We start from the raw sequence: 24,169 nt of genomic DNA on the forward strand, positions 1-24,169 counted from the left end.
GCGTCCCCAGGCCGAGCCCCGGCCTCCCCCTGCTGCCCGCGAGGGGCCGGGGGGGGGTCGCCCAGCAGCCACCCCCTCGCTGCTAGGTACATTGGAAACCCCATCGTTCCTGAAGGAATTTGCGTTTATTTATTTATTTTTCATTTCACAGAAAGTTTTCTACTTTGCACTCTTGTTTTGCTGCCAGGCAAATTCATTTTCTGCCGGTGGTTCTGTTTTTGTTGTTGTTTTTGTATTTTTTTTTGTTTTGTTTTTGTTTTTGTTTTTTTCCCCCGTTGGTTTGTTTTCTTGTTTCGGGGCCGTGGCGCAGGCACGGGACGCGCCGAGCCCTCCTCCGGCACGCGGCGGCCGCGGCTGCCCTGGCTGGCGGGATGCGCTGGAGCGAGTGAAAGCCCTCGGCCGCGACGAAGGTTGCTGATTGTGGGACACGTTCTCGTTTTCTTCGTTTCCTGTCTTCTTCTAATTAAAAGACATTCCTGGGAGGGGAGGGAGGGGGTCAGGGGGGGCGGCGACACCGTGGCGTGGGGCAGCGGGAGCGGCGCCGCGGCAGCCCCCAGCCCTACCTGGGAGACAGGCGCCGTGCCGGTGCCGGAGCTATCGGAAGAGGCGGGTGAAGTCCCTCAGAGCCCAGCAGACCTGCTTACATTCCTCGGCGCTGCAAGGCGAGGGAGGGCTGCGTTAGGGGAAGGGCGGACACACGGACCGGCCGGGGACATGAGTCACAGTTTTGGCTTCCCCAAAGCTTGGGCGATGCCCAGCACCGGGCAGGTGCCCTCGCGGGGGCGCAGACACAGCCGGGACACGAAGGCAGTGGCGAGCCCCCGGGGTGCCACCCCGATGTCCCCAGGGCGCAGAGCGGGGCTCATCGATCCCCCAGCGACGGGCCCGCCGGGATCGGCGACCGGGAGGCGCGGGCAGGGCGCGCGCAAGGCGCCGGCACCCCGACGCCGCGTTTGCAGGAGAGGAAAAACCTGTCGGGGCCGGGAACGCCGCCGGCGCCCCACGGCGCGAGGCTGAGCCAGCGGTCACGCTGGGAACGGCCGGGGCAGTGCCGGCGGTAACGTCCCACCGGGACCCGGTGCCGGGGGACAAGCCGTGGCCGTGCAGGATGCCCCGCACAGGAAGGGTCCGAAACCCTCGGGGGGGTCCGTGGGTGGCCGCAGGGATCCGGTGGGGCTGGAGGGGCAGCCCCGCGTGGACGGGCACCGCTCAGCACCAGCGGCGTGGTTCGGGCTGGAATGGTCTGGGAAGGATGCGGGCGCTGGGGCCGGGCCAGGACCCACCGGGAGAGGCGCGAGGCTCCCCTCGGAAGGGGGGGGTCTGCAGCCCTCCCCCCCGCGCCCCGAGCTGGGTTTTGCAAGATGGGTTTTTCCCCCCGCCGCCTCACCTCGTGACCTGCTTGTGGAAGTCTGTCAGCTGCTTGTGTGTGACCTGGATGGCTCCCCCCGTCGTCTCCTTTGGCAAGCCCTTCAGGGAATTCTCCAGCCAGCGACAAAACGTCTGCAGGAGGAGGAGGAGAGGCAGCGGCTCAGCACCACGGGACGCACCGGGAGAAAGCCACGCTCGATCCGAGCAGCATTTGCCCCCGTCCCAGTGCGAGGAAGACCCCAGGGACCGTGCTGGAGCTTTGGTCCCGGCCCAAGGAGGACCCCCGGGGCCTCGCCGCCCGCCCCTCTCACCGGCCGGTCGATCTGCATGATCTCCCAGAGCACCTCGGCGACGTCGGGCAGGGTGTAGGGGGGCAGGCAGAAGCAGCACGTGTGCAGCAGCTGGTTGACGAGCTGCTGGCCCAGCTGGTTCATCACCTGCCCGATCAGCTCCTTCCGCACCTCGAAGTCCTCCTCGTGCTGCGGGGGGCGGGGGGGGGGGATAAGAGGAGGGTGAGGGGGTGCCGAGAGGCGGTCAGGTCTGGGGGGCAGCGCCCCGGGCGTCTCGTGGAATTAGAGAATCACAGAGTGGGTTGGGTCGGAAGGGATTTAAAGATGATTTAGTTCCAGCCCCCTGCCATGGGCACGACCCCTCCCACCCAGCCCAAGCAGCCCCCAGCCCCATCCAGCCTGGCCTTGGGTACCCCTGGGGATGGGGCAGCCACAGCTTCTCGGGGCAACCTGCGCCAGGGTCTCACCGCCCTCACCACCTAAAGAATTTCTTCCTAATATCCAATCTAAATCTCCCCTCTTAGTTTAAAGCCATCCCACTGCCCTACCCCTACCCCCCGGCACAGAGTCCCTCCCCAGCTCTCCTGCAGCCCCTTCGGGCCCCGGCAGCCCGCTGGGAGCTCTCCCCGGAGCCTTCTCTTCTCCAGGCTGAGCACCCCCAGCTCCCTCAGCCCGGCCCTGCAGCAGAGGGGCTCCAGCCCCTGCAGCATCCTCGTGGCCTCCTCCGGCCTCGCTCTGCCACGTCCCCGTCCTGCTGCTGGGGCTCCGAGCGCGCCCAGCAGTGACCGACACGGAGGAGGAAGGCATCCCACGGGCACCAACCCCGTCCCGTCCCCCTCCCCGGGGACACTCACGTCGTTGGCCACCCCGGTGTGGATGAGGTCGCGCAGGAACTTCATGACGCTGCAGTTGGCGTCCCGGTGGTCCAGGGTGGTGGCGGCGATGGCCCACTGCAGGATGGGGATCATCACCTGGCTGCGCAGCAGGGTGACGGGGCTGCGCTGGATGAACCTGCGAGGGTACGGGGGGGGGGACGAGGGGGTCACCGGCACGCGGCCGGACCCTGCCTCCTCCGCCTGCCCACGGGGACGGGCGCGCTGCCCTGGTGGCGCCGGGAAGGCTCCAGGAAGGAGAAGGGGGGTGAAGGGGAGCAAGGAACCTGGCTGCGAGTCGGAAGAGGTCGTCCACGGTGTCCGGGTGGTTCTGGAGGCCGTTGGGCTGCTCGAGGAGTTGGAAGGTGGGGATGCAGAGCGCCTAGGAGAAGGGGCACGGGGATCGGTCAGCAATTAGCGGTCATTACAGTGGTCTTGGCTGCTGAGACTCGAGCCAGCCCCGTCGGCAGGAGGGAGGACAGGCAGCGAGGCCCCGCGGTGCTGATAGCCCCCACAGAGGACATCGGTGTCCGGCTTGGCCACGCACTGCCCTCCCCCTGTCTGAACCCTCCTCTCCCCGGGCAGATCTCCAGCACGGACCACGGGGACCGGGTCAGAGCCCCGCTTCTCCCCACGGCCATCGCTGCCACCGCCCGGGGGACCTGGCTCTCCCCCCCGCTAATGGGACACGTCCCAGAGGCGCAGAGGACCTGCTGCACCCCCGGCGAGGGCAGCGGGCGGTCACCTGCAGCATGTCGAGCAGCCCCTGCCGGCAGCCCTCCTCCATGCCGTACTCGTCCACCAGGATGCTGCCCAGGTAGAGGAAGCAGGAGTGCTGGTGCGCCCGGTACACGTTCACCATCTGCGGGGAGAGACGCGACGTGACGCCTGCCCGCCGCCAACACCGCCTCCGGACCCCCACTGAGAGCCACCGCCGCGAGCCCCCAGCCCTATCGGGGGCAGATCCCGGGGCACAGGGGCTGCCTCGGGTCTCTTCTTGTGCTCTGGAGCATCCCCGCACCGCGGGGACCCCAAGCAAGTGCGGGTTCCTCAGCCCAGCCTATGTCTGAGGGGCGCGGGGGCCACCGAGCTGAGCGCTGCCTCCCCAGGGAGCCGCACGCCGCCGGCGTCTCCTCGCATCCCTTTTAAATCGCAGCCACAACCGCAGGGCTCCCGGGCAGCGCCCGGCTCTGCCCCGCGGTTCAAAGCTCCCTGCCGCCCACGCGGGTTCGTGCAGGAGCTGCCGGCGCTTTCCGTCGCGCTCGCCGCGGCGCCGGCGTCTCGGCGCCCGTCCCGGCCGCGTCCCCGTGCCCGTACCTGCGTGACGAGCGGCTGCAGCAGCGCGGCCGAGCCTTTGCCCACGCAGCGGACGGCGAAGCGCAGGCAGCGGCAGCAGCGCTCCACGATGCGGTTATCGGCACTGTGTTTGTTCAGGGTCTCCGACAGCACGGGCCAGATCTGGGCGCGGAGGGGAAGGGTGAGCGGGGGAAACGGCACACGAGACGCCACCACCCCTCGGACCGAAAAAAAGGCCCAAATCGACCCAAAAACTGGCAGGCAGATGCCCCTTGGGTGCTGGTTACGGGGCGTGTGAATTGGCTCCGTGCAGGAGCGGGGAGCTCAGCTCCACAACTCGGAGACAAGACTTCGTGGCACCCCCAGCGGCACCGTCCCCCTGCCCGACGTCCCCCCCCACCCCCCCATATTCCCCAAACCGCCGGCACTCACCTCCTGAATGACTTTTTGGCACGGGTGGATCTGCCCGTTTTCTACAATGGGATTGGTATGCCTGCGAAAGGCAGAGAAAGGTCAACCGCCCTTCCACTACGCCATCAGTTTGGGGTGTAAAAGGTAAGAAAAGGGGCTGGAAGGCCCAGCACCCACAGGGGCTGCGGGGAAGGGGCCGGGGACAGGCTCAGAGGGGCCGGGACCCCGTGCTCAGCCCCTCTTTGGGGGGCTGGAGGCTGCCACTAGCGCCGGCCGTGCCCCAGCTCGCAAGCCCCCGTACCTAAATATGACGGCGAGTCGGTCCAGGGGCACTGTAGGGTCTGAGGAGAGGCCGTTGCTCGGCTCCTGAGAGAGCAGCTGGAAGAAAGGGAAACGTGGGGACATCAGAATGTGTGCATGAACGCGTCCCTCCAGCCCAAGGACATTTCTCTGTTCCAGCAGGAGCGGCACTGCAGCTCCCGGCATGGAAAACCTTTGCCCAGGACCCGAGCGGCTCCCAGCCTCCGCCACATGCAGGCGGGTTGCTCTGAAAGCTCAGGGGGGCTCTTCCCTTCCCCTCTCCACACCCCGAGCCTCCTCTGGGCTCACCGAAGCGGTCCCTGCTCTCCCTGACCCCACTTCTGCCCCAAAAGGCCCCCACAGCCACTGCCTTTTGGGGACCTGGAGCAGGACAGAAGCCGCCGGCTGCGTTTGAGGGGGTCTCGGGGCAGCTCAAGGCACACACGGTGGTCTCTGGGGACCAGACCGTTTCCTCCCATCCCGCAGGTCAGCATCTCGAACCCATTTAAGCCCCCACGCATGCACCGGGAGCCACGGGGCTCGGGCCGGGCCGTACCTTCTTCAGCGCCATCACCTGCACGGCGCAGAGCTCGCTGAGGCACTCCGCGATCTTCTCCAGGGGCAGCCTGGCCAGCACCAGCGCGGTCCCTGAAACCGAAAAAAAGGGGAAAAGGGGCCAGGAATCAGAACCAGCAGCACCGAAACGCCCTCGCTGCGGGGTAAGGAGGGGAACGCGCTCCGTGGCAGGGACGGGAACGGAGCCGAACCGCCACCGAGGCCGCTTGCATCGATACACAAGCATGGACAAGAGGAAAAACGTTAATTTCACCCCTTTAACCACAAAGCCCTCAGCCCCACGGCCGCCCCGCTGCCAGGGATGGGCACCCGAGCCCCTCGGGAGCCTCCGAGGCCCTGACACGAGGAGATGATCTCGGAGATCTTTTCCCCTTTTTCCTCTCTCTTTTCCCTAATCCCCTCCTTTTTCCTCTCTCTTCCCCTAATCCCCTCCTTTTTCCTCTCTTTTTTCCCCTAATCCCCTCCTTTTTCCTCTCTTTTTTCCCCTAATCCCCTCCTTTTTCCTCTCTTTTTTCCCTAATCCCCTCCTTTTTCCTCTCTTTTTTCCCTAATCCCCTCCTTTTTCCTCTCTTTTTTCCCTAATCCCCTCCTTTTTCCTCTCTTTTTTCCCTAATCCCCTCCTTTTTCCTCTCTTTTTTCCCTAATCCCCTCCTTTTTCCTCTCTTTTTTCCCTAATCCCCTCCTTTTTCCTCTCTTTTTTCCCTAATCCCCTCCTTTTTCCTCTCTTTTTTCCCTAATCCCCTCCTTTTTCCTCTCTTTTTTCCCTAATCCCCTCCTTTTTCCTCTCTTTTTTCCCTAATCCCCTCCTTTTTCCTCTCTTTTTTCCCTAATCCCCTCCTTTTTCCTCTCTTTTTTCCCTAATCCCCTCCTTTTTCCTCTCTTTTTTCCCTAATCCCCTCCTTTTTCCTCTCTTTTTTCCCTAATCCCCTCCTTTTTCCTCTCTTTTTTCCCTAATCCCCTCCTTTTTCCTCTTTTTTCCCTAATCCCCTCCTTTTTCCTTTTTTCCCTAATCCCCTCCTTTTTCCTCCTTTTTTTTAACCCCCTCCTTTTCCTCCTTTTCTTTAATCCCCTCCTTTTTCCTCTCTTTTTTTCCTTTAATCCCCTCCTTTTTCCTGTTTTTTCTTTAATCCCCTCCTTTTTCCTCTGTTTTTTTCCTTTAATCCCCTCCTTTTTCCTCTGTTTTTTTTCTTTAATCCCCTCCTTTTTCCTCTGTTTTTTTTCTTTAATCCCCTCCTTTTTCCTCTGTTTTTTTCTTTAATCCCCTCCTTTTTCCTCTGTTTTTTTTCTTTAATCCCCTCCTTTTTCCTCTGTTTTTTTTCTTTAATCCCCTCCTTTTTCCTCTGTTTTTTTTCTTTAATCCCCTCCTTTTTCCTCTGTTTTTTTTCTTTAATCCCCTCCTTTTTCCTCTGTTTTTTTTCTTTAATCCCCTCCTTTTTCCTCTGTTTTTTTTCTTTAATCCCCTCCTTTTTCCTCTGTTTTTTTTCTTTAATCCCCTCCTTTTTCCTCTGTTTTTTTTCTTTAATCCCCTCCTTTTTCCTCTGTTTTTTTTTCTTTAATCCCCTCCTTTTTCCTCTGTGTTTTTCTTTAATCCCCTCCTTTTTCCTCTGTTTTTCTTTAATCCCCTCCTTTTTCCTCTGTTTTTCTTTAATCCCCTCCTTTTTCCTCTGTTTTTCTTTAATCCCCTCCTTTTTCCTCCTCCTTTTTTTAATCCCCTCCTTTTTCCTGTTTTTTTCTTTAATCCCCTCCTTTTTCCTCTTTTTTTCTTTAATCCCCTCCTTTTTCCTCTTTTTTTTCTTTAATCCCCTCCTTTTTCCTCTGTTTTTTTTCTTTAATCCCCTCCTTTTTCCTCTGTTTTTTTTCCTTTAATCCCCTCCTTTTTCCTGTTTTTTTTCCTTTAATCCCCTCCTTTTTCCTCTGTTTTTTTTTCTTTAATCCCCTCCTTTTTCCTCCCTTTTTTTTCTTTAATCCCCTCCTTTTTCCTCTTTCTCACCTTTTATTTCCCTGTGATTCTACGATTCCAGACCTCCCCGCATCTCAAGTCCCGAGCGTCTCCGCGGGACGCAGACCGACCCGGAGCCTCTCCTCCTGCCCGCCCCGGGGCAGGATTTCGGGCCGGCTGCGGGCGCGCACGGCGCTTCGGGCCCGAAGGCCGCAGGTCGGGGGCTGCCCCCTGCCCGCGCTTACCCTTGAGGAGCCCCACGGCAGCCTCCGGAGAGAGCGTGAAGGAGTCGAGGGAGCGGGCGATCTCCAGCAGCCCGTTGAAGTGCTGCGCCATGTGGTCCCGGCACACGGAGCAGATGTTGTGGATGGCCTTGGCGGCGGCCGAGGCCAGGCGCCGGTCGCACAGCCCCTTCATCAGGTAGCCCAGCACGGGATCTGCGGAGCGGAGACGGCGCCGGTGAGCGCGGGGAGAGGGGGCCGGCGGCGTTATGGGGGGGTGGGGGGGCGGCGCCGGGAGGGAACTCACCCAGGAACTGCGGGTTCCTGTCCACCACCTCGCTCATCTCCCCCACCAGCTCGATGCTGGTGTAGCGCACGGCCGTGTGCACCGTCTCGGGGAGCCGCACCACTCCCTCCAGCACCTCCACCAGCGTCGGGTTGTTCTCCCTGCGAGGGGGGGGAAGCAGAGGGACGGGATGAGGCCCGATGGGGGAAGCGGCTCGATGCCCCCCCGCCCACCGCAAAGCCTCCCCTGCGCGGAGCTGGGTTGGTCATCGAGGTGTGGGGTGACCCCGGCCGGAACGGGAGGCACGGGGCAGAGCCCTGGGTGGAAACAAATCACAGAAGATCCCCGGGTGGAAATAAATCACAGAGTAACCCCGGGTGGAAAGGGAATCGGAGAATGGCCCTGGCTGCAAAGGGAATCGCAGAATATCTCCAGGTGGAAAGGGAATCGCAGAGTAACCCCAGGTGGAAATAAACCACAGAAGATCCCCGGGGTGGAAATAAATCACAGAGTAACCCAGGGTGGAAAGGGAATCCCAGAATAATACCATGTGGAAATAAATCAGAGAATAAGCCCAGGTGGAAAGGGAATCACGGCATATCCCTGGGTGGAAATGCAGCCACAGAATCGCTCTGGGTGGAAATGGAATCACAGGATAACCCCGGGTGGAAACAAATCACAGAATAACCCCGGATGGAAACGAAATCGCAGAATAAACCCCGGTGGAAAGGGAATCACAGAATATCCCCAGGTGGAAAGGGAATCTGAGAGTAACCCTGGGTGGAAATAAATCAGAGAATAAACCCCAGTGGAAATAAATCACAGGATAACCCCGGGTGGAAATGGAATCACGGGATATCTCCAGGTGGAAATAAAATCACAGAGTAACCCCGGGTGGAAGGGGAATCAGAGAATAACCCTGGGTGAAAACAGATCACAGAAGATCCACGGGTGGAAAGGGGATCACAGAACATCCTGGGTTGGAAACACAGCCACAGAATAAACCTGGCTGCAAGTGGAATCACAGAATAACCCCGGGTGGCAAGGGAATTACAGAAGATCCCTGGGTGGAAATAAATCACAGAGTAATCCTGGGTGGAAAGGGGATCACAGAATATCTCCAGGTGGAAAGGGAATCACAGAATAACCCCGGGTGGAAATAAATCAGAGAATAACCCCGGGTGGAAATGAAATCACAGAATAAACCCTGGCGGGAATAAAAGACAGAATATCCCCGGGTGGAAACGAAATCAACAGAAGATCCCTGGGTGGAAAGGGAATCGCAGGGTAACCCCAGGTAGAAATGGAATCGCAGAGGATCCACAGGTGGAAACGCAACCCCAGGAGGTGCTGGGCTGGAAAGGGAGTCCCAGAACCAACCCTGCTGGAAATGCAAGCCCCGCACAGCCCGGGTCGGGCTTACCGCACCCGCTGCGCTCCCCGGCCTCAGGCCTGTAGGCTCAGCACCCCGCTGGGCACTCGGGGCAGCCGGGGCGCGCTGGGTGCCCCAGACACGGGCACGGGAGGGACCGAAGCCGGGACCCAGGCAGGCAGCACCTCTGGCGTCACTAAACCAAGCTGGGGACGGCAAGACGCCCGCGCTGAGGTGCCCGAGGCACGAGAACAAAGCCGACGAGCGCTGCCCAGGCTCCCAGGAGGCCGCTCCCTGCCGGGAGGCTGCTGCCGATCCCCAGCCAGCGCATCCCCGGCTCCCAGCCCCTGCCGGTGGCCACCACGGCGCTGGCACCGCCTGCCCTCCCGTGGGAGAGCGGGGCCGGGCTCCCGGTTTATCCCCAGCCCCGGAGGCGCAAGGTCAGGGGGAGGCTGGCGCTCTGGGAGGCGAAGCAGAAATAGAACCGGAGATAACGCCGGGCGGAGCGGCCTTGACGCAGAAAAGCGTTAAAAAAGCGCAAGGAGCACGCAGAAAAGGACGCCCCGAGGGGTCCGGCCGCTTCCCGCAGTCCCAGTTCCATCCTGGGTCCTGTCCCCAGCTGGGAATTGGAGACCCCAGCCCCGGGGACCTCCACGGGCAGGGGGGTGCTGTGCCACGCTCCTCAACGTCCTGCTTGAGCCGAAGCAGGTTTTAAACGCGTGAACCCCACTTTCTTCTGCCTAGGAAAGCACAACCCCACGAGTGTCCTCGGGATACTGGGCAAACCCCAGGGCCCGGGAGGAGCCCACGGCCGCAGGGCCGCCGGCACTCACTGGTCGACGCTCTTGGCGATGGAGGCCATGATGAAGAGGACAGCTTCCGTCACCTCCCAGGGCGGGTTCCCGTCCTTCAGCGTGGCGTAGAGCTGCGGGGAGGAGAACCGGTCACAAAAGGAGCCACGACCGCAGCCCGGGGGTGTGCAGCACCCAGTGTCCCCCCCGCCAAGACAAAACCTTGCTGGCCACAGAGCACCCGGCTGCTTTGGGACCCTCGAAATGTGAGAGCTGCCCAAGCTGCTCCCCACAGAACATCCCCGGCACCTCTCTCAGCCTCTTCCTTGTGCTCGAGGAGGCGATGTGTGTGCGTGGGAGGGCCTCCTCCCTGCCCTGAAGGCCGCCAGGGCCCGGCCCAGCAGCAGACACGCCGCCCGGGGCTGCGGCGAGGCCTGGATGAGAGCCAGGAGGCGCACGGCGTGACACAAGGCCTCCCACGGGGCCGGCAGCGCGGGGCAAAGCCACCGGGCTCGGGGGAGGCCGGGAGGGCAGAGCCGAGGGGGCCCGGCGAGGTCTCGGCGCGGTCGGTGAGCGGGGAGGACCCACCTGAGCGAAGCACTCCACCGAGCCCACCAGGAAGATGAGGTCCTTCACCAGGTCCGAGACCCGCATCCGGAACTCCCCGAAGTCGTCCGTCTCCTCGGGGACGCCCTCCTAGAGGAGGGCACAGAGAGCAGAGGCGTTACGGCAGCTCCGGGGGGCCCCTCGGCCACGCCGGCACACGAGCAGCAATCGTATTTCAGAGGAGAAACCCGTCCCTGCTCCCCTCTCTCCCGGCAGAGCGAGACTGGAGGGGATTTTGGGGTGGGGGAGCAGTGCACCAAGAGCTCCCCCAGCGCGCGCAACGCGCCCCGACGGCCGCGCCGCGCGCAGGGGACGAGGCACGGAGCAGAGGGAGGAGGACGGCGCCATCGAGATGCCAGAGAGTTCTGCCGACCTGACGAAAGGAGGTGCCAGACAGCAGCTTTAATTACTCTCAGCCCTCTCTCTGCAATTACAGCTGTGGCACCGCCACCTGCAGGGCCCTGCAGCCCCCGGGGGGAGCCGTCCCACCCTTACGTGGTCCGAGTCGAGCTGGCAGTGCCTGGCCAGCGCGTGGAGCAGGCGCTGGATGTAGGCTTTGAAGATGCTGTGGATCACGGCGTCGTCCGTCTTGTACAGGTGCTCCCCCAGCCGGTACCAGAAGTTGAAGGAGATTTCCACAACCTGGGCAGGAAGCAACAAAAGGTAGCGGCACGTCACCACCGGGGTGTTGGCGCTGCGCCCCGAGCTCCGGGGGTGCCCGGGGGGGTCGCACAAATTTCCATCGGCAGCAAGGCTTCTTCGGGCCACGAGAAAACGTGGCCCTGCTGCTGGTCACGTAACAGGGGGGTTTTAAACCCAGAGTCAGCCTGAAAGCCTGCCGCCAGCCCTCCGAAGAAAGCAAAAATGATCTCTGAAAAAGTAAAATCAAAGCAGAAAAGGGGGCTGTCGCTCCAAACTTCACGTCAGCCGCTCCTGCCAACGATAAATCTGTGTCCCCACTGGCCTTTTGGGGTTTTTTTGGGGAGCTGTGGGTCCTCCTGAGCACAAGGTTAGGGCCAAGGGAGACCACAAAGGGGACCAGGGTGCTGGCACGATGGGGACCAGGGCGCTGGTACAATGGGGACCCACAAAAAGGTTCCTGGGGTGCTGGCACGATGGGGACCCACAGAGGGGGTTGGGGTGCTGGCACGATGGCACCCACGAAGCGCCCGCCCTGCTTTATCTGCCTGGGAAGGCAAAGCCAGCAGGAGCTACGCTGCAGCCCCGCGAGGTTTAAGCCGAGAGGACGAAGCCCCCAGTCCCCCACCAGGATGATTTCCCACCGCCTCGGCCGAGCGAATTTTGGTGACGGGGCAAGGCGCACCCACCTCGTACTGCGGGTGGCCCGCGCAGATCAGCAGCAGCTCCAGCGTGCGCAGGTCGCCCAGCCCTTGGCCCGGCGTGCAGACTATCTTGTCCAGGAAGGTCTCGCAGAGCTCAGTGAACACGCGGCAGTAATTGAGCACCCTGGTGAGGGGAGAAAGGGGGGTGAGAAATGTTCCAGGTGCGCCCGTGTGGGTGGCGCGCCCCGGATGTGCCGGTGATGGGAGCTCTCGGGTGCTGCAGCAGTCTCCACATGGTTGTGGGGAGCTGGGGTCGGCCTCTTCTCACAGGTAACCAGTGACAGGACCAGAGGGAATGGCCTCAGGTTGTGCCAGGGGAGGTTCAGGTTGGAAACGAGGAGACATTTCTGCTCAGAAAGAGCGGTCAGGCGTTGGGACGGGTTGCCCAGGGAGGTGGTGGCGTCACCGTCCCTGGGGGTGTTCAAGGAGAGGTCGGACGTGGTGCTTGGGGACGTGGTTTGGTGGTGACATTGGTGGGAGGGGGATGGTTGGACCAGGTGATCCTGGAGGGCTTCTCCAACCCTAATGACTCTGTGATTCTACGGCAGAAGCTTTGAACTCCTCCTGGTCGAAGGTACACATTATTTGGACCTCGTCCACCCACAGAGTGAGCAGGGGCCAGGTGAGAACCGCTGGGGCACGAGGAGCTCAAAGTCCCCGGGGTGGAAGCAGCAGGACAGCAGCCTCCACCCCCAAAAGCATCCCAAACCTCTTAGTTTTAAAATGGAAGCTGGAGGGAAACGGGCTGACCACGGGGTGGGCTCACCCCAAACGGGCTGTGCCCAGCCACAACGCTTTAAATCGAGAGGAACGGAGCGGAGCGGGACCTGGAGCGTTCGGTCCCGTGTCACCGGGACACCGGAGCAGCCGGACGAAGGACGGTCGTGGAAGGAGAGGAGACGTCGGTGTGCAAGGAGGGAGCTGGGGGGGTGCCAGGGCAGCCCCGTGACAGCGGCAGCCAGAAGGAAGAGCGAACGCTACCGGTGTTTGCTGATAAAGGGTCGGTGGAGGTGGAGAAGAGGGGGTCTCTGGTTGGAGGGCAGCCAGCATGGCTTTTGGTGTGCTTTTTCGGGCTTTTTGGGGCAGGAAGGCTGCAGGATTTTAGGGTTTGTCCCTTCTGGCCACGATGAAAGGCCAGCAGAGCGTCACCCTGGGGCACGCGGCGCTGCACCGGGGTGGGGAATCCACCAGCTCGCTTTGCTTGCAGCCGCTGGTTTGCATGAGAGGCTTCGGAGCGCCGCAGCGAACAGCACGGGCTCCAAAAATAGCCGGGGACAGGCACGGGCAGTTAATTACTGTCGCTCTCCTTCCCTCTGGGTGCAGCCCGGGCTGCCAGTTTACTTACTTGTCCAAGTCCTCCCGCGCCACGGCCATGTGGTAGGCACTCTCCAGGGTGAGGACGCCCTGGAAAAGCTGCAGGGCCAGGGGCAGGTTGGTCTCCACGTTCTCGATGGCGTAGAGGGCCGAGCACACGCAGTCCGAAGCAGCTTCGTGGAGGTTTGACGAAGTTTTGTCCTGTTGCTGCAAGAAAGAAGAAGCAGAAGTGAGCCCGGGCGGCGCTGGAAAGCCCTTTTGCCGTCACCGCGGCTCCTGGAGGGTTTCCTCCAGCCCCTGCGCAGCCCTCGCTGCCCTGCCCGCAGACACCCGAGGCCAAAATCGACCCCTCCGCAACCAGACCACGCACGGCGCGAGCGGGAGGAAGACCAAGAGGAACCTGCGGGGTGCAGAGGGAAGCGAAACGCTGCGGGCGCGCGCCCCGCTGCGGGGACAGGGTTTCTCACAAGCACGCATGGAATATCGACCGCTGTGGTGGGCCGGGGGGAACATTTCAGGTCCCGCCCGGCAGGAAATGGTGCGAGGCTGATCGAGCAGGCGCCCCGAGCAGCTGAGGAGGGAGACGAGGGTGGCATACTAAGGAGGAGCGCGCGCGGCGCGGCGGGGAGAGCAGACAAAGGAGCGGCAGCTCCGCGGGCGCCTCTCGCGCCGGGTCTCAAAAGCGTCTGGACGGCAGCCCGCGAAGCCTCGCGGCCCCTCGGGACAAACGCCGGGCTTAAAAGCGACGCCAGCAGGAGGGGAAGGTCCCGCAGGGCGTGGGTTTCTGCCCCAATACTGTCTGCCCTTTGTCCCGCTGACCGGGGGGCCCTCGTTTGCATTTGCCGTTGGTTTCATCGGCACCGCGGCACGGATGCAAATGAAGGTTCCCTCCGGATGCAAATGAAGGTTCCCTCATTTGCAGCCCTCGTTTGCAGCGGGAGCTTCCTCCCTCCTGCGGGAATTCCTGCTCCTCGTTCGCTCCTTCGCCGCCCCGCCGGGCTCTCCAAACCCTCCCTTGTCCACGGGGTCCGGGGGCTCTCCCACGCGCCCACAAAAACCCCTTTGCTGGTTGCTGTTCTAACACAAAATGCCAGAAAGGGAACTAAGGGTTTTGGTGAGAATCCAGAGAAAAAAAGCAGCGGTGATTTTAGTGCTGAGCAGATGAAAGCAACGCCTGGTGCTTTCTCCAAGCAGACAGCTTCTGAATCCAGAGGCACCCCCCTTAAATCTCCTGCAGCCACCGCAGGAAACTGGAACCCGGCTCCTGCTTCAGCCAGACGAGGTCTCCGCCTAGCACAGGTTCCAGAATTGATGATCAGCAGGGCAGGAGCAGGGAGAAGGGATATAAATAGAAAATTAAACCATCTCGGAGCGTTCTGCCGGCTGCCAGCGGCTGCGGGAAGGGGGCTGCAGAGGTGGAAACGTCGCCCATGGCGTTTCTGCTCACTCCCGAAAGCTCTGCCAACACCACACCTCCTCTGCCCACCCCGGGTGATGGGCTCCGGTAGAGCCGTGCCTTTCCCGGAACATTTCAGCCCAGATTAGAGAAGCTTTTCTGCCTTTTGTCGACCTCTGCTGCTCAGTTCTGTGCCGCTACGGAGGAGCCCCACGAGGTTTTAGAGATCCAGGCCCCCTCCCGGACCGCGACGGAGGCACCTCAGGTCCCTCTGGTCCCAGAGCCGGTGCCAGGACCTGCTCCAGGTCCGAGTTTGCTCCGGAAAAACAAATCGAGGACTAAGAAACTCGCAGCAACAGCCAAACCGGGGCCCCTGCTGCTTGGGGCAGGAGGGACAAAACTCACCTTGCGTACCTGCAGGAGGAGAGGCGGCGCCGCTTGGATTTAAGAGCGACACTGTCCCAGTCCACGAGGCCCCCGCTAGCAGCGTGCAAGAAATACTCACCAGCACCTCGAAGAGGAGCGACAGCAGCTTGCTGTTGGCCATGAAGGTGCTGTCCAGGACGCCCAGGTTGAACCAGCTCCCCAGGCACCGGAAGATTTTGATGAGCATCTTCTCGTCGTTGCCCGCCTTCTCCACGCACGTCATCTGCGGCGGGACAAGGAAGAACTGCTCAGGACCCCAACCCCGACACGTAATTTCACACACAAAATGACTTCGGGAAAGCCCCCCTGGAGCCTCTACGCCAAGAAACACCCCTGGCGCTCATCAGGGTACAGGGGCCTGGGGCGGGTAGCAGCACGGGCTGTGCTCACCCTCCAAGGGTGGCAGAACCGTCAGCGGTGCTGGACCCACGCGGAGGCACGCAGATCCTGAAGATGGGTGTTGCATGTCATCCTAGTCTCCACAAAAGTTTTTAAAAGCCCATTTTCCAACTCAGAAAAGTGATTTTAGCACCCGAATCCTACACAGGAAACTTGATTTTGCTCCTCAGGCAAAGTTAAAGTGCCTGGGCGGGGGGTTTCCGAGAAAAGCTGCAGGGGAATCCCGAAATAGAAGGGTTTGGGTCGGCAGGGACCTCAGAGGTGAGCGAGCTGGTTCCAGCCCCTGCCCCCAGCCCAGGCTGCCCCCAGCCCCGTCCAGCCTGGCCTTGGGCACCCCCGGCTCCTCGGGGCAGCCTGCACCAGGGCCTCCCCGCCCCCGTAATTAGGAATTTCTTCTCCTATCTAATCCAAACCTCCCCTGTTAGTTCGAAGCCACCTCCTGCCCCATCAGGAGCTGAGCAGAACCTCCTACAGATGCCGGGACGGAGAAGCACAGGGCAAAGGGGCTTCTGAGCCCAGCTGCGGGGACAACAAAGCGATGGAAGGGATGGAAGCGGGCTGCCCGAAGGGTTGGGGCGGTAACGGCACGGAGCAGGTCCCACCGGGGAGGGAAGGGGGGGGTCAGAGGGGTGTCAGCGACATCTGAGGGGCACGAGGGGACGGAAGAAGGGGCAGGACACCCTGCTCACTCCTGTGCCGGGGCTGGGAGCGACACGGAGAGATCTCACACGCGAAACCAACGCCCACAAGTTTTGCTTTTTGGTGAGAGGGAACCCAAAGCGCAGCCGGCAGGCACGCACACACCCAGGGGAGACGCGGCAGCTCCTTGTGATTCTGCCGTTCGGTGAAACGGCACCAAAAAGCCCGGCCGAGCACAGGCTGCGCTTGTCGTGGGGGATCCTACAGACCGAGGATCCTACAGGCTCGGGATCCTACAAACTGAGGTTCCTCCTGCCTTTGATAGCGAGGATTCGGCTGATGAGGGGAAACAACCGCTCCTCTCCCCAGAAAGGAGAGGGTGAGAGGGGGCGCGTTACCTTTCCCTCTTTAAATACGCACCGTGAAATGGTGAAAACTAACGGGAAGCTCAAGAAGTTAGGGCGCGGGCTTCATTTGAGCCAGGGGATCAGGCTGGCTGCTCGTCTACGGGACTCAAATAACGCCGAAGGACACGACAAGTCTCTCAGGAAAGGAGGGAGCCAGCACGGAGCAGGCAGGATTCACCCTCTGCTCCCCCAGCTCGCCCCGTTTTGAGGCTCCCAGCACCCGGATCGCAGGCAGTGTGAAAGGGGGAGCCCCCGGGGACAAACCAGGAGGTTTGCCCGGCCTTGCCACGGGGACAGTTTGAACGCGGTCACGGCAAAGCCACGCAGGCAGTACCGAACACGCCGCGGGGCTAAATACGTAGCCTCAGCTGGTCGCACGAGGGTGAGAATCGGGAGCATACCGTGCTGCAAGGGGCACGAGAAGAGAAAGCAGAGTCCCTAAGGACCTGAACGCCCTTCTAACAGGTCGGTGACAATACGTGTGTGTGCACACCCACCCCGAAACGGGCTGGGGTACTCCCGTTTAGCCGTGGAGTAACCCCAAATTACCGCAGCCTGCGCAGGAGCCGGGTCCCAGCCACCCACCGGACCCCAGTTGTGAGATTGAAGGCATTTTCCTGAACTTACGCAGTGCCAGACGAATCCCGGAGTTGTTTGGGTCGGCAGGGACCTCAAAGATGATCTAACTCCAATCCCTGCTGCAGGAATGATCCCTCCCACCAGCCCTGGCGGCCCCCAGCCCCGTCCAGCCTGGCCTCGGGCACCTCCAGGAGCCTCCACGCTGCGCCACCAGATAGCGGAGTGGAGAGAGGGCAGTGGGGAGCCCAACGGAGAGGACAAAAACACCGTAACTCCCTTAATTCTCAGCCCAGCGCTAACAGGAACCTGACTGTGTCTGGTTGGGACTTTCATCTGCTCGGCACCGGCCCTATAAAAGAAGTTTTGATCCTTTTTTTTTTTTTTTTTCCCTCCAGCTTTGATCACGCCCAGTCTGGAGCAACCTGACTTGGTGACGCGGAGAGGGAGAAGCGGCTGCGCGAGCTCCCTGAGCAGCCGGCCACTGCGCGCCACCGCTCTTACCAGCAGCGAGACGACCGTGCTGGAGTAGTAAGCCAAGTCCTCTATGATCTCGGTGCGGCGGTTGGCCCCGATGCGCAAGGACCGGCTGTGGACCTCCTCCGGCAGCACCGTGAGGATCTCCAGCAGGAAGGGCAGCGACGTGACGTCGTTGCTGTACCTGGGAGGAGAAAACGGACGAGGGGTGAAGGCAGGCGGCAGCCGGAATTGGTGGAATTGGTGAAATCAGCCATCGTGAGCAAAATCGGGCGGGTAAAGGGAACGCCTCCGGACACGAACGGCGAGCCCGGGGCGCTGCGCAGCGGTGGCAAACAACCCGACCTTGCTGCTCGGTCCTGCACAGCGGGATAACGCTGCGAGGGGTTGGAAGGTAACAAAGCCAGGGATGAGAAAAGCCCCCAAGGCTCAGGGAGCCGCGTGTTCCATCATGCAGGGCCGTGAGCAGCCTCTCCTCCGGCCACCCGAGGCACTTCGCGTTATTGATCGGGAGACAAAAACCCCCCTGTCGTCGGACCACGTGGACCGACGCGGGTCCTCCCGCTGCTGCTCTCTCCGCGAATAATTCGGAGTTTAACGCCGTAAACGTGACTTACTTTTCAACCAGTGTCTGCACGCAGCCTTTCCAAGAAGCCATCTGCAGGGCAAGGTCTGCTATCGCTAAAGCAAGCTGGAAGGGGAGAGAGAACACGGCTCAGAGCGGCGACCGCCAAAACGCACCCAAGCGTGCCGGAGACCCACCGCATGTGCACGGCCGGGCCCCACGCCACGCACAGTCCCTTTGGAAAGGGGCTGCCCGAGTGGTATCGGCACCTTACGCTTTGCTGCTGCCGAATTTAGCCACAGGGAGTCCCAAAATTTCCAAAACTCTACTCATCGGGTGCTCCCGGCACAGCCGTGCCGGCCCCTTGGCTCCTCCGGAGGCGCCGCACGCGGTTGTGCCGAGCAGGGAACAAAGCCCGACCCTCCCCGTGCCGTCACACACCTCTGTCCCCATCTTTCCCAGCTAGAGAAAATCATTCCAGGCTTTTGAAGGCAGGAGGTGTGCTGCCAGCTCCCTTCATTTAGAGTTCTGCCAACGCCACCAGCTCAACCAAGGTCTTGGGTATTGGAAAAAAAGTGAATTAAGAATTATCGTCCCCATCATCTGTGGAGCAGCACCGCCCAACCGGAGCGCGTGACCCTCTCCGCCGGGTTATTTAAAGATTTAAAGCCTTGCCCCAGGCTGCGCAGGGCTGGGTGGATGAGACGACCAGGGGCAGGAAGGGATTTCCCAGAGGGAAGCAGCCCGTCCACGCGGGGCAGCTCGACACCGCGCCCCCACGCTGAGCGCAGGAAGACGCCCCGGGAACGGCTCTCCCCGCTCCCTCCGTCTCCCAGCAGGGACATAAAGGGGGTGGCAAATAAAGGAATCGGGAACGAGCAAGGGCAGAGGATCCTGCGCTGGGAGAGGCGGCCGGCTGCCTGCAGCCACTGGCTTCCTGGCTCTGAGCTGGAGGCAAAGCGGCCGGGGGACACCCGTGGGCTTTGGCTCGGAGAAAAATCAGCGGTGGCAAAGGTGGAGGTGGCTGCGAGCAGCAGGACCCGTGGTGTGGGGTGCTCCTGCGCCGAGAAAGGACGGAGCCTGGCCACCAGCTGCCCCCGACCGGGACGGAGCCGGCCGTGGTTAACCCCCGGGGCGGCCCCGGGGCTGGCTGCAGAGCGCAGCGCCTACCTGGGTGACGATGACCGGCGAGAGGTCTTTCAAGTTCTGGATGTGGGAGAGCAAGGAGTCCCGCAAGGAGGCGTGCGAGTCGGTGGGGAGCTCGTAGAAGGACGTCTGGATCTTCATCTTCATGGTCTGCGCCGCGAAGTAGCACGACTCCACATCCTGCCGGATCTGCAGCAGCTGGTCCGAGATCTCCCAGGCGTGCACCTGCGGCGAGCCGCGGCGTCAGGGGGCTCCCCGCGCGGGGATGGAGCCGGCCCGGATCCCTGCTGACACCTCCCCTCCCACAATTTTCACCCTAAAAGCCCACGCCGCCCCTAAACCTCAAGCCGTGGTGACAACGGTGCCTGGCTGGGGACGGCCACGCAACGCCTGCAGCGGGCAGACCGGTGCCCGGCACCCTCCACACAATTCCCGTTTGGGCGAGGACAGCGCGATTAGCGCTGCTTTTGGGATCTCTCAGCACCGGCGGCGCTCGGGGCAGCTGCCCCCCCCCCCCCCGTGCCCGGATTTCCCGCAGCTCCTTCGGAAACGACCCGAACCCCTCGAGGGCTGAAGTAAGTCGGGCGGTGGGCTCTCCGAGGGGACTCTCGGTACGGCAGAGGAGAAATCCTGCTCCGGAAACCAGCGGGATTTGGTAGAGGAACTGGGAACTGCAGTTCCTGCAGCACTCACCCAGGGCCCTGACGGCGCGGGAGCACGGTGCCGCCGGGCGCAACTTTCCGGAGGAGGAGGACGAAGCTCACCACGAGGGGGGTGAGACCGCCCAGAGCGCGGCCGAATTTAGGAGATCTGGGGAGGTTTTGGGGGGCACAGGACCCCCGAGTATTCCCGGGGGGTTAGAGGAGGGGCCAGCCCCACTTTCCAGCCCGGCGCCACAACCACAAAGCGCCCGGGGTCTGCGGCTCTGCTTGTGAATTCAAGTCCCCCCGTCCCCGAGGCCCTGCTTTTGCGCCTCAGGCTGTCTTCTGCTGCCCAGCTTCACGGCGGAGCCTCCAAAAATATTTTGGGGGGGCCGAGAATTAAGCCAGGGGAGTAGGAGCACGAGCCCCAGTGCCCGCTCCAGCCCTGGCCGCCGAAGGGACAAACGCGGGCAGGTCCCCGAGGCGAAGGCGGGCGCGCAGCGCCTGGGGCTGGCGCTCAGCGCGGCTCTGAAACGCGAGCCGGGCGTTTACAGGGCCGCAGCAGGAGGAGACGCGGGCGTACGGTGCCCGGGGGGAAGAAAAGCCACAAAAACCGGAGAAATCCCTGCCCACAAACAGCGGCGTTTCTGCCCGCTCTGCCCGCGGGCGCGGGAGAAGGCGTTGGTTTGGGGACGAATCGTGTTGGAGCCCCCGGGAGGTTTGAAGCGGGAGCATCCGCAACGTTTTTAGGGGTTTTCTCCTCGTTTTGCCCCAACGCTCGTCCCGCGAGGGCCGACCGAGGTGCGGCGCCCGTCCCGGAGGCACCGAGGTCCAGGAGAGGCGTCGGAGCAGCAGGGTTAAAAAATAATCGTAAGAATAAAGCACAACCCCGGGGTGGCCCCGAGCCCCCTTCCTCGTCCTGCTCCGCGTCTCCGCCACGGGAGCGCCGCGGGGCCGAGGAACGGGGCAGCCACATCTCTCTGCACCGCGGGAGGGCCCCGGCACGTCCCAAACGGCCCCGCAGGACCCGAGGCGCCTTCGGCCGTGCCAAAAAGGGGCCGCTGGATGTCCTGGTGGGCACCGACCGTCGGAGCGAGCCACGTCCTCGCGGCAGGGCACGAGGGATGGACGGGAACCCGTGGGTTTCACACGCCCAGCGCTCCGCCGGCGGCCTGAGTCCGGGATTTGGGGTCAGGGCAGGACCCGGCCGAGCAGGACAAAAGCTCAAGGTGAGCGCAGCTCAGAGCGCCGAGGCGTGCCAGAGGCTCCTTTCCCCGCGGCGCTGGAGTTATTTCAGGTGGGGGAGGCCAAAAACCTCGGGGACGGATCCAAGGAAGCCTCGGGGACGGATCCAAGGAAGCCTCGGGGACGGATCCAAGGAAGCCTCGGGGACGGATCCGGGGAAAACGGCCCCGGAATTGACTCCTTTACGCGAGCCCCGCCCGGCCACGGGCCCCGTGCAGCTCCAGCTCTCCGAAATCCCCGCAAGCACACCCCAAACCCTTCCAGACCAGCACCGAACCGCGCCCCGGGCTGCGGCAACCCCTCGCCAAAGACACCAGGTGCCAGCTCCCCGCGGCACGCTCAGGGCATCAGGCTCGGGGGGACCGATCGCATCCGAAACGAGTTAAACCCCGGCGTTTGGGGCTGACTTTTCGGCTCGAACGAGCCCCAAACTCTCCCACGATTTGCCTCGTTACGGCAGGGCTCGCCCCGCGAATAACGAGCGGCCAGAGGGCACGAAATGGGGCCGGAGACCGAGGCCGGGCACCGCCAGCCTCCGGAGCGCCGCGACGAGTGATGGAAGCCATCGGGACACCCGGGGGCGCGTCACGTTGGCCATAAGGAAATCATCGAAGCGGTTTGCGGCTAAAAAAAAAATTATTCCTGCTTCCGAGGTGCCCGCAGAGGCCGGGCACCGAAACAAGCCCCGCTCGGTGCTTCACCGGACCCTAAATAATCGCTCCGAGCGCGCCGCAGAAGCCCCCCGGGACGTCTCTGGAAGTGATGGGCAAAGGGATTTGGGGTTTCCTCCTCCCCCTGAAAGCCCCGGCCGCTCCCCGAGACCCCGCTGGGGCCGGGACAGGGGGGTCGGGGGGGTTAGGGAGAGGTTTTTGGGGGCTGGGAGAGGCCCCGAGCTGCCAGAGCACCGCTCTCAGACAGCGGGGTTGGTTTTTGGGGTGCTCCTTTGGGGACCGGGGGTCGGGCTCAGCTGGGGGTGCTGTGCCGTGCCCCCGGGGGCGCTGCCACACGGCTCCCCTCCGGGAAGGAAAAAGGGGAATTAATATGGGATGGCTGGAACGGGGCTCGGGGAGCTCCCCGGTCGGCCCCGTGGGGCTGCAGGGGGGTGGGGGGGCACCGGGGCTGTCCCGGGGGTGGGCGCTGGGGGCAACGGGGGAAGGCTCGGGGTGGTGCTGGGGGTGCAGGGTGGGGAACCGGGGGGGATCGGCGGAGCCCGACCCGAGTGAACCCAAAGCAGGCGGCGGTGCCGGAGCCCCCCCCAAGGACAATCCCCGGACCCCCCCAAAGCCAACGTCATGGGGGCTCCCTCCCAACCCAAAAAAACAGACCCCCCCCCAGCCCAACCCTGCCCTGTTCCTGGAGCCCCCCCAAACCCCATATCCTGGACGCCCCCCCCCAGCACAACCCCAAACCCCATATCGTGTCCCCTCCAAACCTGATCCTGCCCCCCCCCCCCAAGCCCGATATCACGGAGCCCCCCAAACTCCGTATCTCAGAGCCACCCCCCCAGTAACCCCATTCCTCAGGGCCCCCCCAAACCCCTCATCTCAGAGCCCTCCCCCTAAACCTGACCCTAGGACCCCCCCACACCCCAGAACTCCCCCCCCCCCACTCAGGCCTGTTCCTGGAACCTCCCCCAGGCCCCATATCCCAGAGCCCCCCCGTAACCCTAACCCTGCCCCCCCCCAAACCCCATATCCGGGACCACCCCCCAGGCCTGTTCCCGAGCCCCCCCACGCCCCATATCGTGGAGCTCCCGACCCGACCCGAACCTGGATCCCCCCAGAGCTGTTCCTGGGCCCCCCCCCGACCCCATATCCCAGAGCCCCCCCCCCCAGCCCCATACCCGGTACCCACTCCCCCAGGCCCGTTCCTGGCCCCCCCCCTCAACCCCATATCCAGGATCTCCCGACCCGACCAGAACCTGGGGACCCCCCAGGCCTGTTCCTGGACTCCCCCAGGCCTCACATCCCAAAGTGCCCCCCCCCCCCCCAACCCCATACCCGGTACCCACTCCCCCAGGCCTGTTCCTGACCCCCCCAGGCCTCACATCCCAAATTCCCCCCCCCAACCCCATACCCGGTACCCAACCCCCGGGCCCGTTCCTGACCCCCCCCCAGACCCCATATCCGGGATCTCCCGACCCGACCGGACCCAAGGACCCCCCAGGCCTGTTCCTGACCCCCCCCAGACCCCAAATCCCGGAGGCCCCCCCCAAACCCCACACCCGGGACCCCCCCCCAGGCCCTAACCGGGGCCCCCCCAGGCCCCTTCCCGAGCCCCCCCAACCCCATACCCGGTACCCAGCCCCCCAGGCCCACTCCCTCCCCCCCCACAAACCCCATTATCCCCTCCCCCCACCCCCGCCCCGTTCCCGTCCCCGTTCCCGGTGCCCCCTCGGTGCCCCCCCGCCCGCCGCTGACCGATCGCTGCAGCTCTCCCAGCCAGCAGCTCGCCCGCTCCTTGCCGCTGGGGTCCGGGTCGTGGTAGAGGGCCTGCACGGCCTGGTAGACCAGCTGCAGGCTGGGCTTGGCCCCGCCGCCCTCCATGGCGCCTCCTCGGCCGCCCTCAGCGCCGCCCGCCGCCGCCCGCCGCCATCTCCTGGCCCCGCGCCGGTACCGGGACGCGGCGGTGCACCCCGCAAAACGGTCCCCCCGCCCCCCCCCCGGAAACCTCGCCCCGCACCGCCGCCTCCCCCGCCGCTTCCCGGCCTCGAAGCCGCTTCGCTCCTGCCCCGAGGTTTTCCCCGTTTCTCGCGGTTCCCTCCCCCGCCGCCGCCGCCGCCCGCGCGGTTCCCGGTAGGGCCCGAAAGAGGGGGCCGGAACGTTCGGGGCCGGAACGGTGGCGCTGCGGTGCCGGGGGTGCGGCGGGCAAAGGGGGCCGGGTGCGCCGCGGCCCCACGCGGAAGGGAGGCGGCGGGAAGCGGGGGGGCGGGGCCGTGAGGGGCGGCCGCTGGGGGGCGGCCCAGTTCGCCCAGTTCGCCCAGTATGACCAGTTAGCGGTCAGCCCAGTTAGCTGGTTGTCCGGTTAGCTGGTTGTCCGGCTGTCCCAGTTAGCCCAGTTACCGGCCGTCCCAGTTAGCCCAGTTAACAGCCATCCCACCTAGCCAGCTATCCCAGTTAGCCCAGTTATCCCAGCTATCCCAGTTGTCCCAGCTATCCCAGCTACCCAGCTGTTCCAGTTATCTGGTTATCCCAGTTATTTCAGTTCCCAGTTATCCCAGTTATCCCAGTTATCTGGTTGTCCAGTTGTCCCAGTTATCCCAGTTGT

The 24,169-nt window shown here is 63.1% G+C and overlaps 1 protein-coding gene across 1 annotated transcript; it reads right to left on the reverse strand.

The window, feature by feature from the left end:
• Positions 1-106: 106 nt before the first annotated feature.
• On the reverse strand, positions 107-23,603 carry TNPO3 (transportin 3). The gene is made up of 23 exons (XM_083840645.1): positions 23,323-23,603; positions 19,041-19,241; positions 17,923-17,996; positions 17,333-17,489; positions 14,887-15,030; positions 13,017-13,192; positions 11,657-11,795; positions 10,824-10,970; positions 10,311-10,418; positions 9,765-9,856; positions 7,581-7,720; positions 7,298-7,489; positions 5,094-5,185; positions 4,539-4,615; positions 4,259-4,319; positions 3,848-3,988; positions 3,276-3,392; positions 2,818-2,912; positions 2,513-2,669; positions 1,680-1,847; positions 1,388-1,500; positions 564-655; positions 107-476 (listed from the first exon to the last, which is right to left on the reverse strand). The coding sequence occupies exons 1-22, from the start codon at positions 23,446-23,448 to the stop codon at positions 595-597; spliced, it is 2,778 nt and encodes a 925-aa protein (XP_083696771.1). The 5' UTR covers positions 23,449-23,603; the 3' UTR covers positions 107-476; positions 564-594.
• Between the last annotated feature and the right edge of the window lie 566 nt (positions 23,604-24,169).

This window comes from Anser anser (assembly GCF_964211835.1).
Source record: "Anser anser genome assembly, chromosome: 1".
Taxonomy (NCBI): Eukaryota; Metazoa; Chordata; class Aves; order Anseriformes; family Anatidae; genus Anser; species Anser anser.

Coding starts and splice junctions, on each gene's coding strand:
- TNPO3 (XM_083840645.1), bottom strand. CDS start 23,448: ATGGAGGGCGGCGGGGCCAAGCCCAGCCTGCAGCTGGTCTACCAGGCC. Junction 17,997..19,040: donor CGCCGGTCATCGTCACCCAG/GTAGGCGCTGCG, acceptor CTCCCCTTCCAG/CTTGCTTTAGCGATAGCAGA. Junction 9,857..10,310: donor CGGTGGAGTGCTTCGCTCAG/GTGGGTCCTCCC, acceptor TCCTCCCCGCAG/CTCTACGCCACGCTGAAGGA.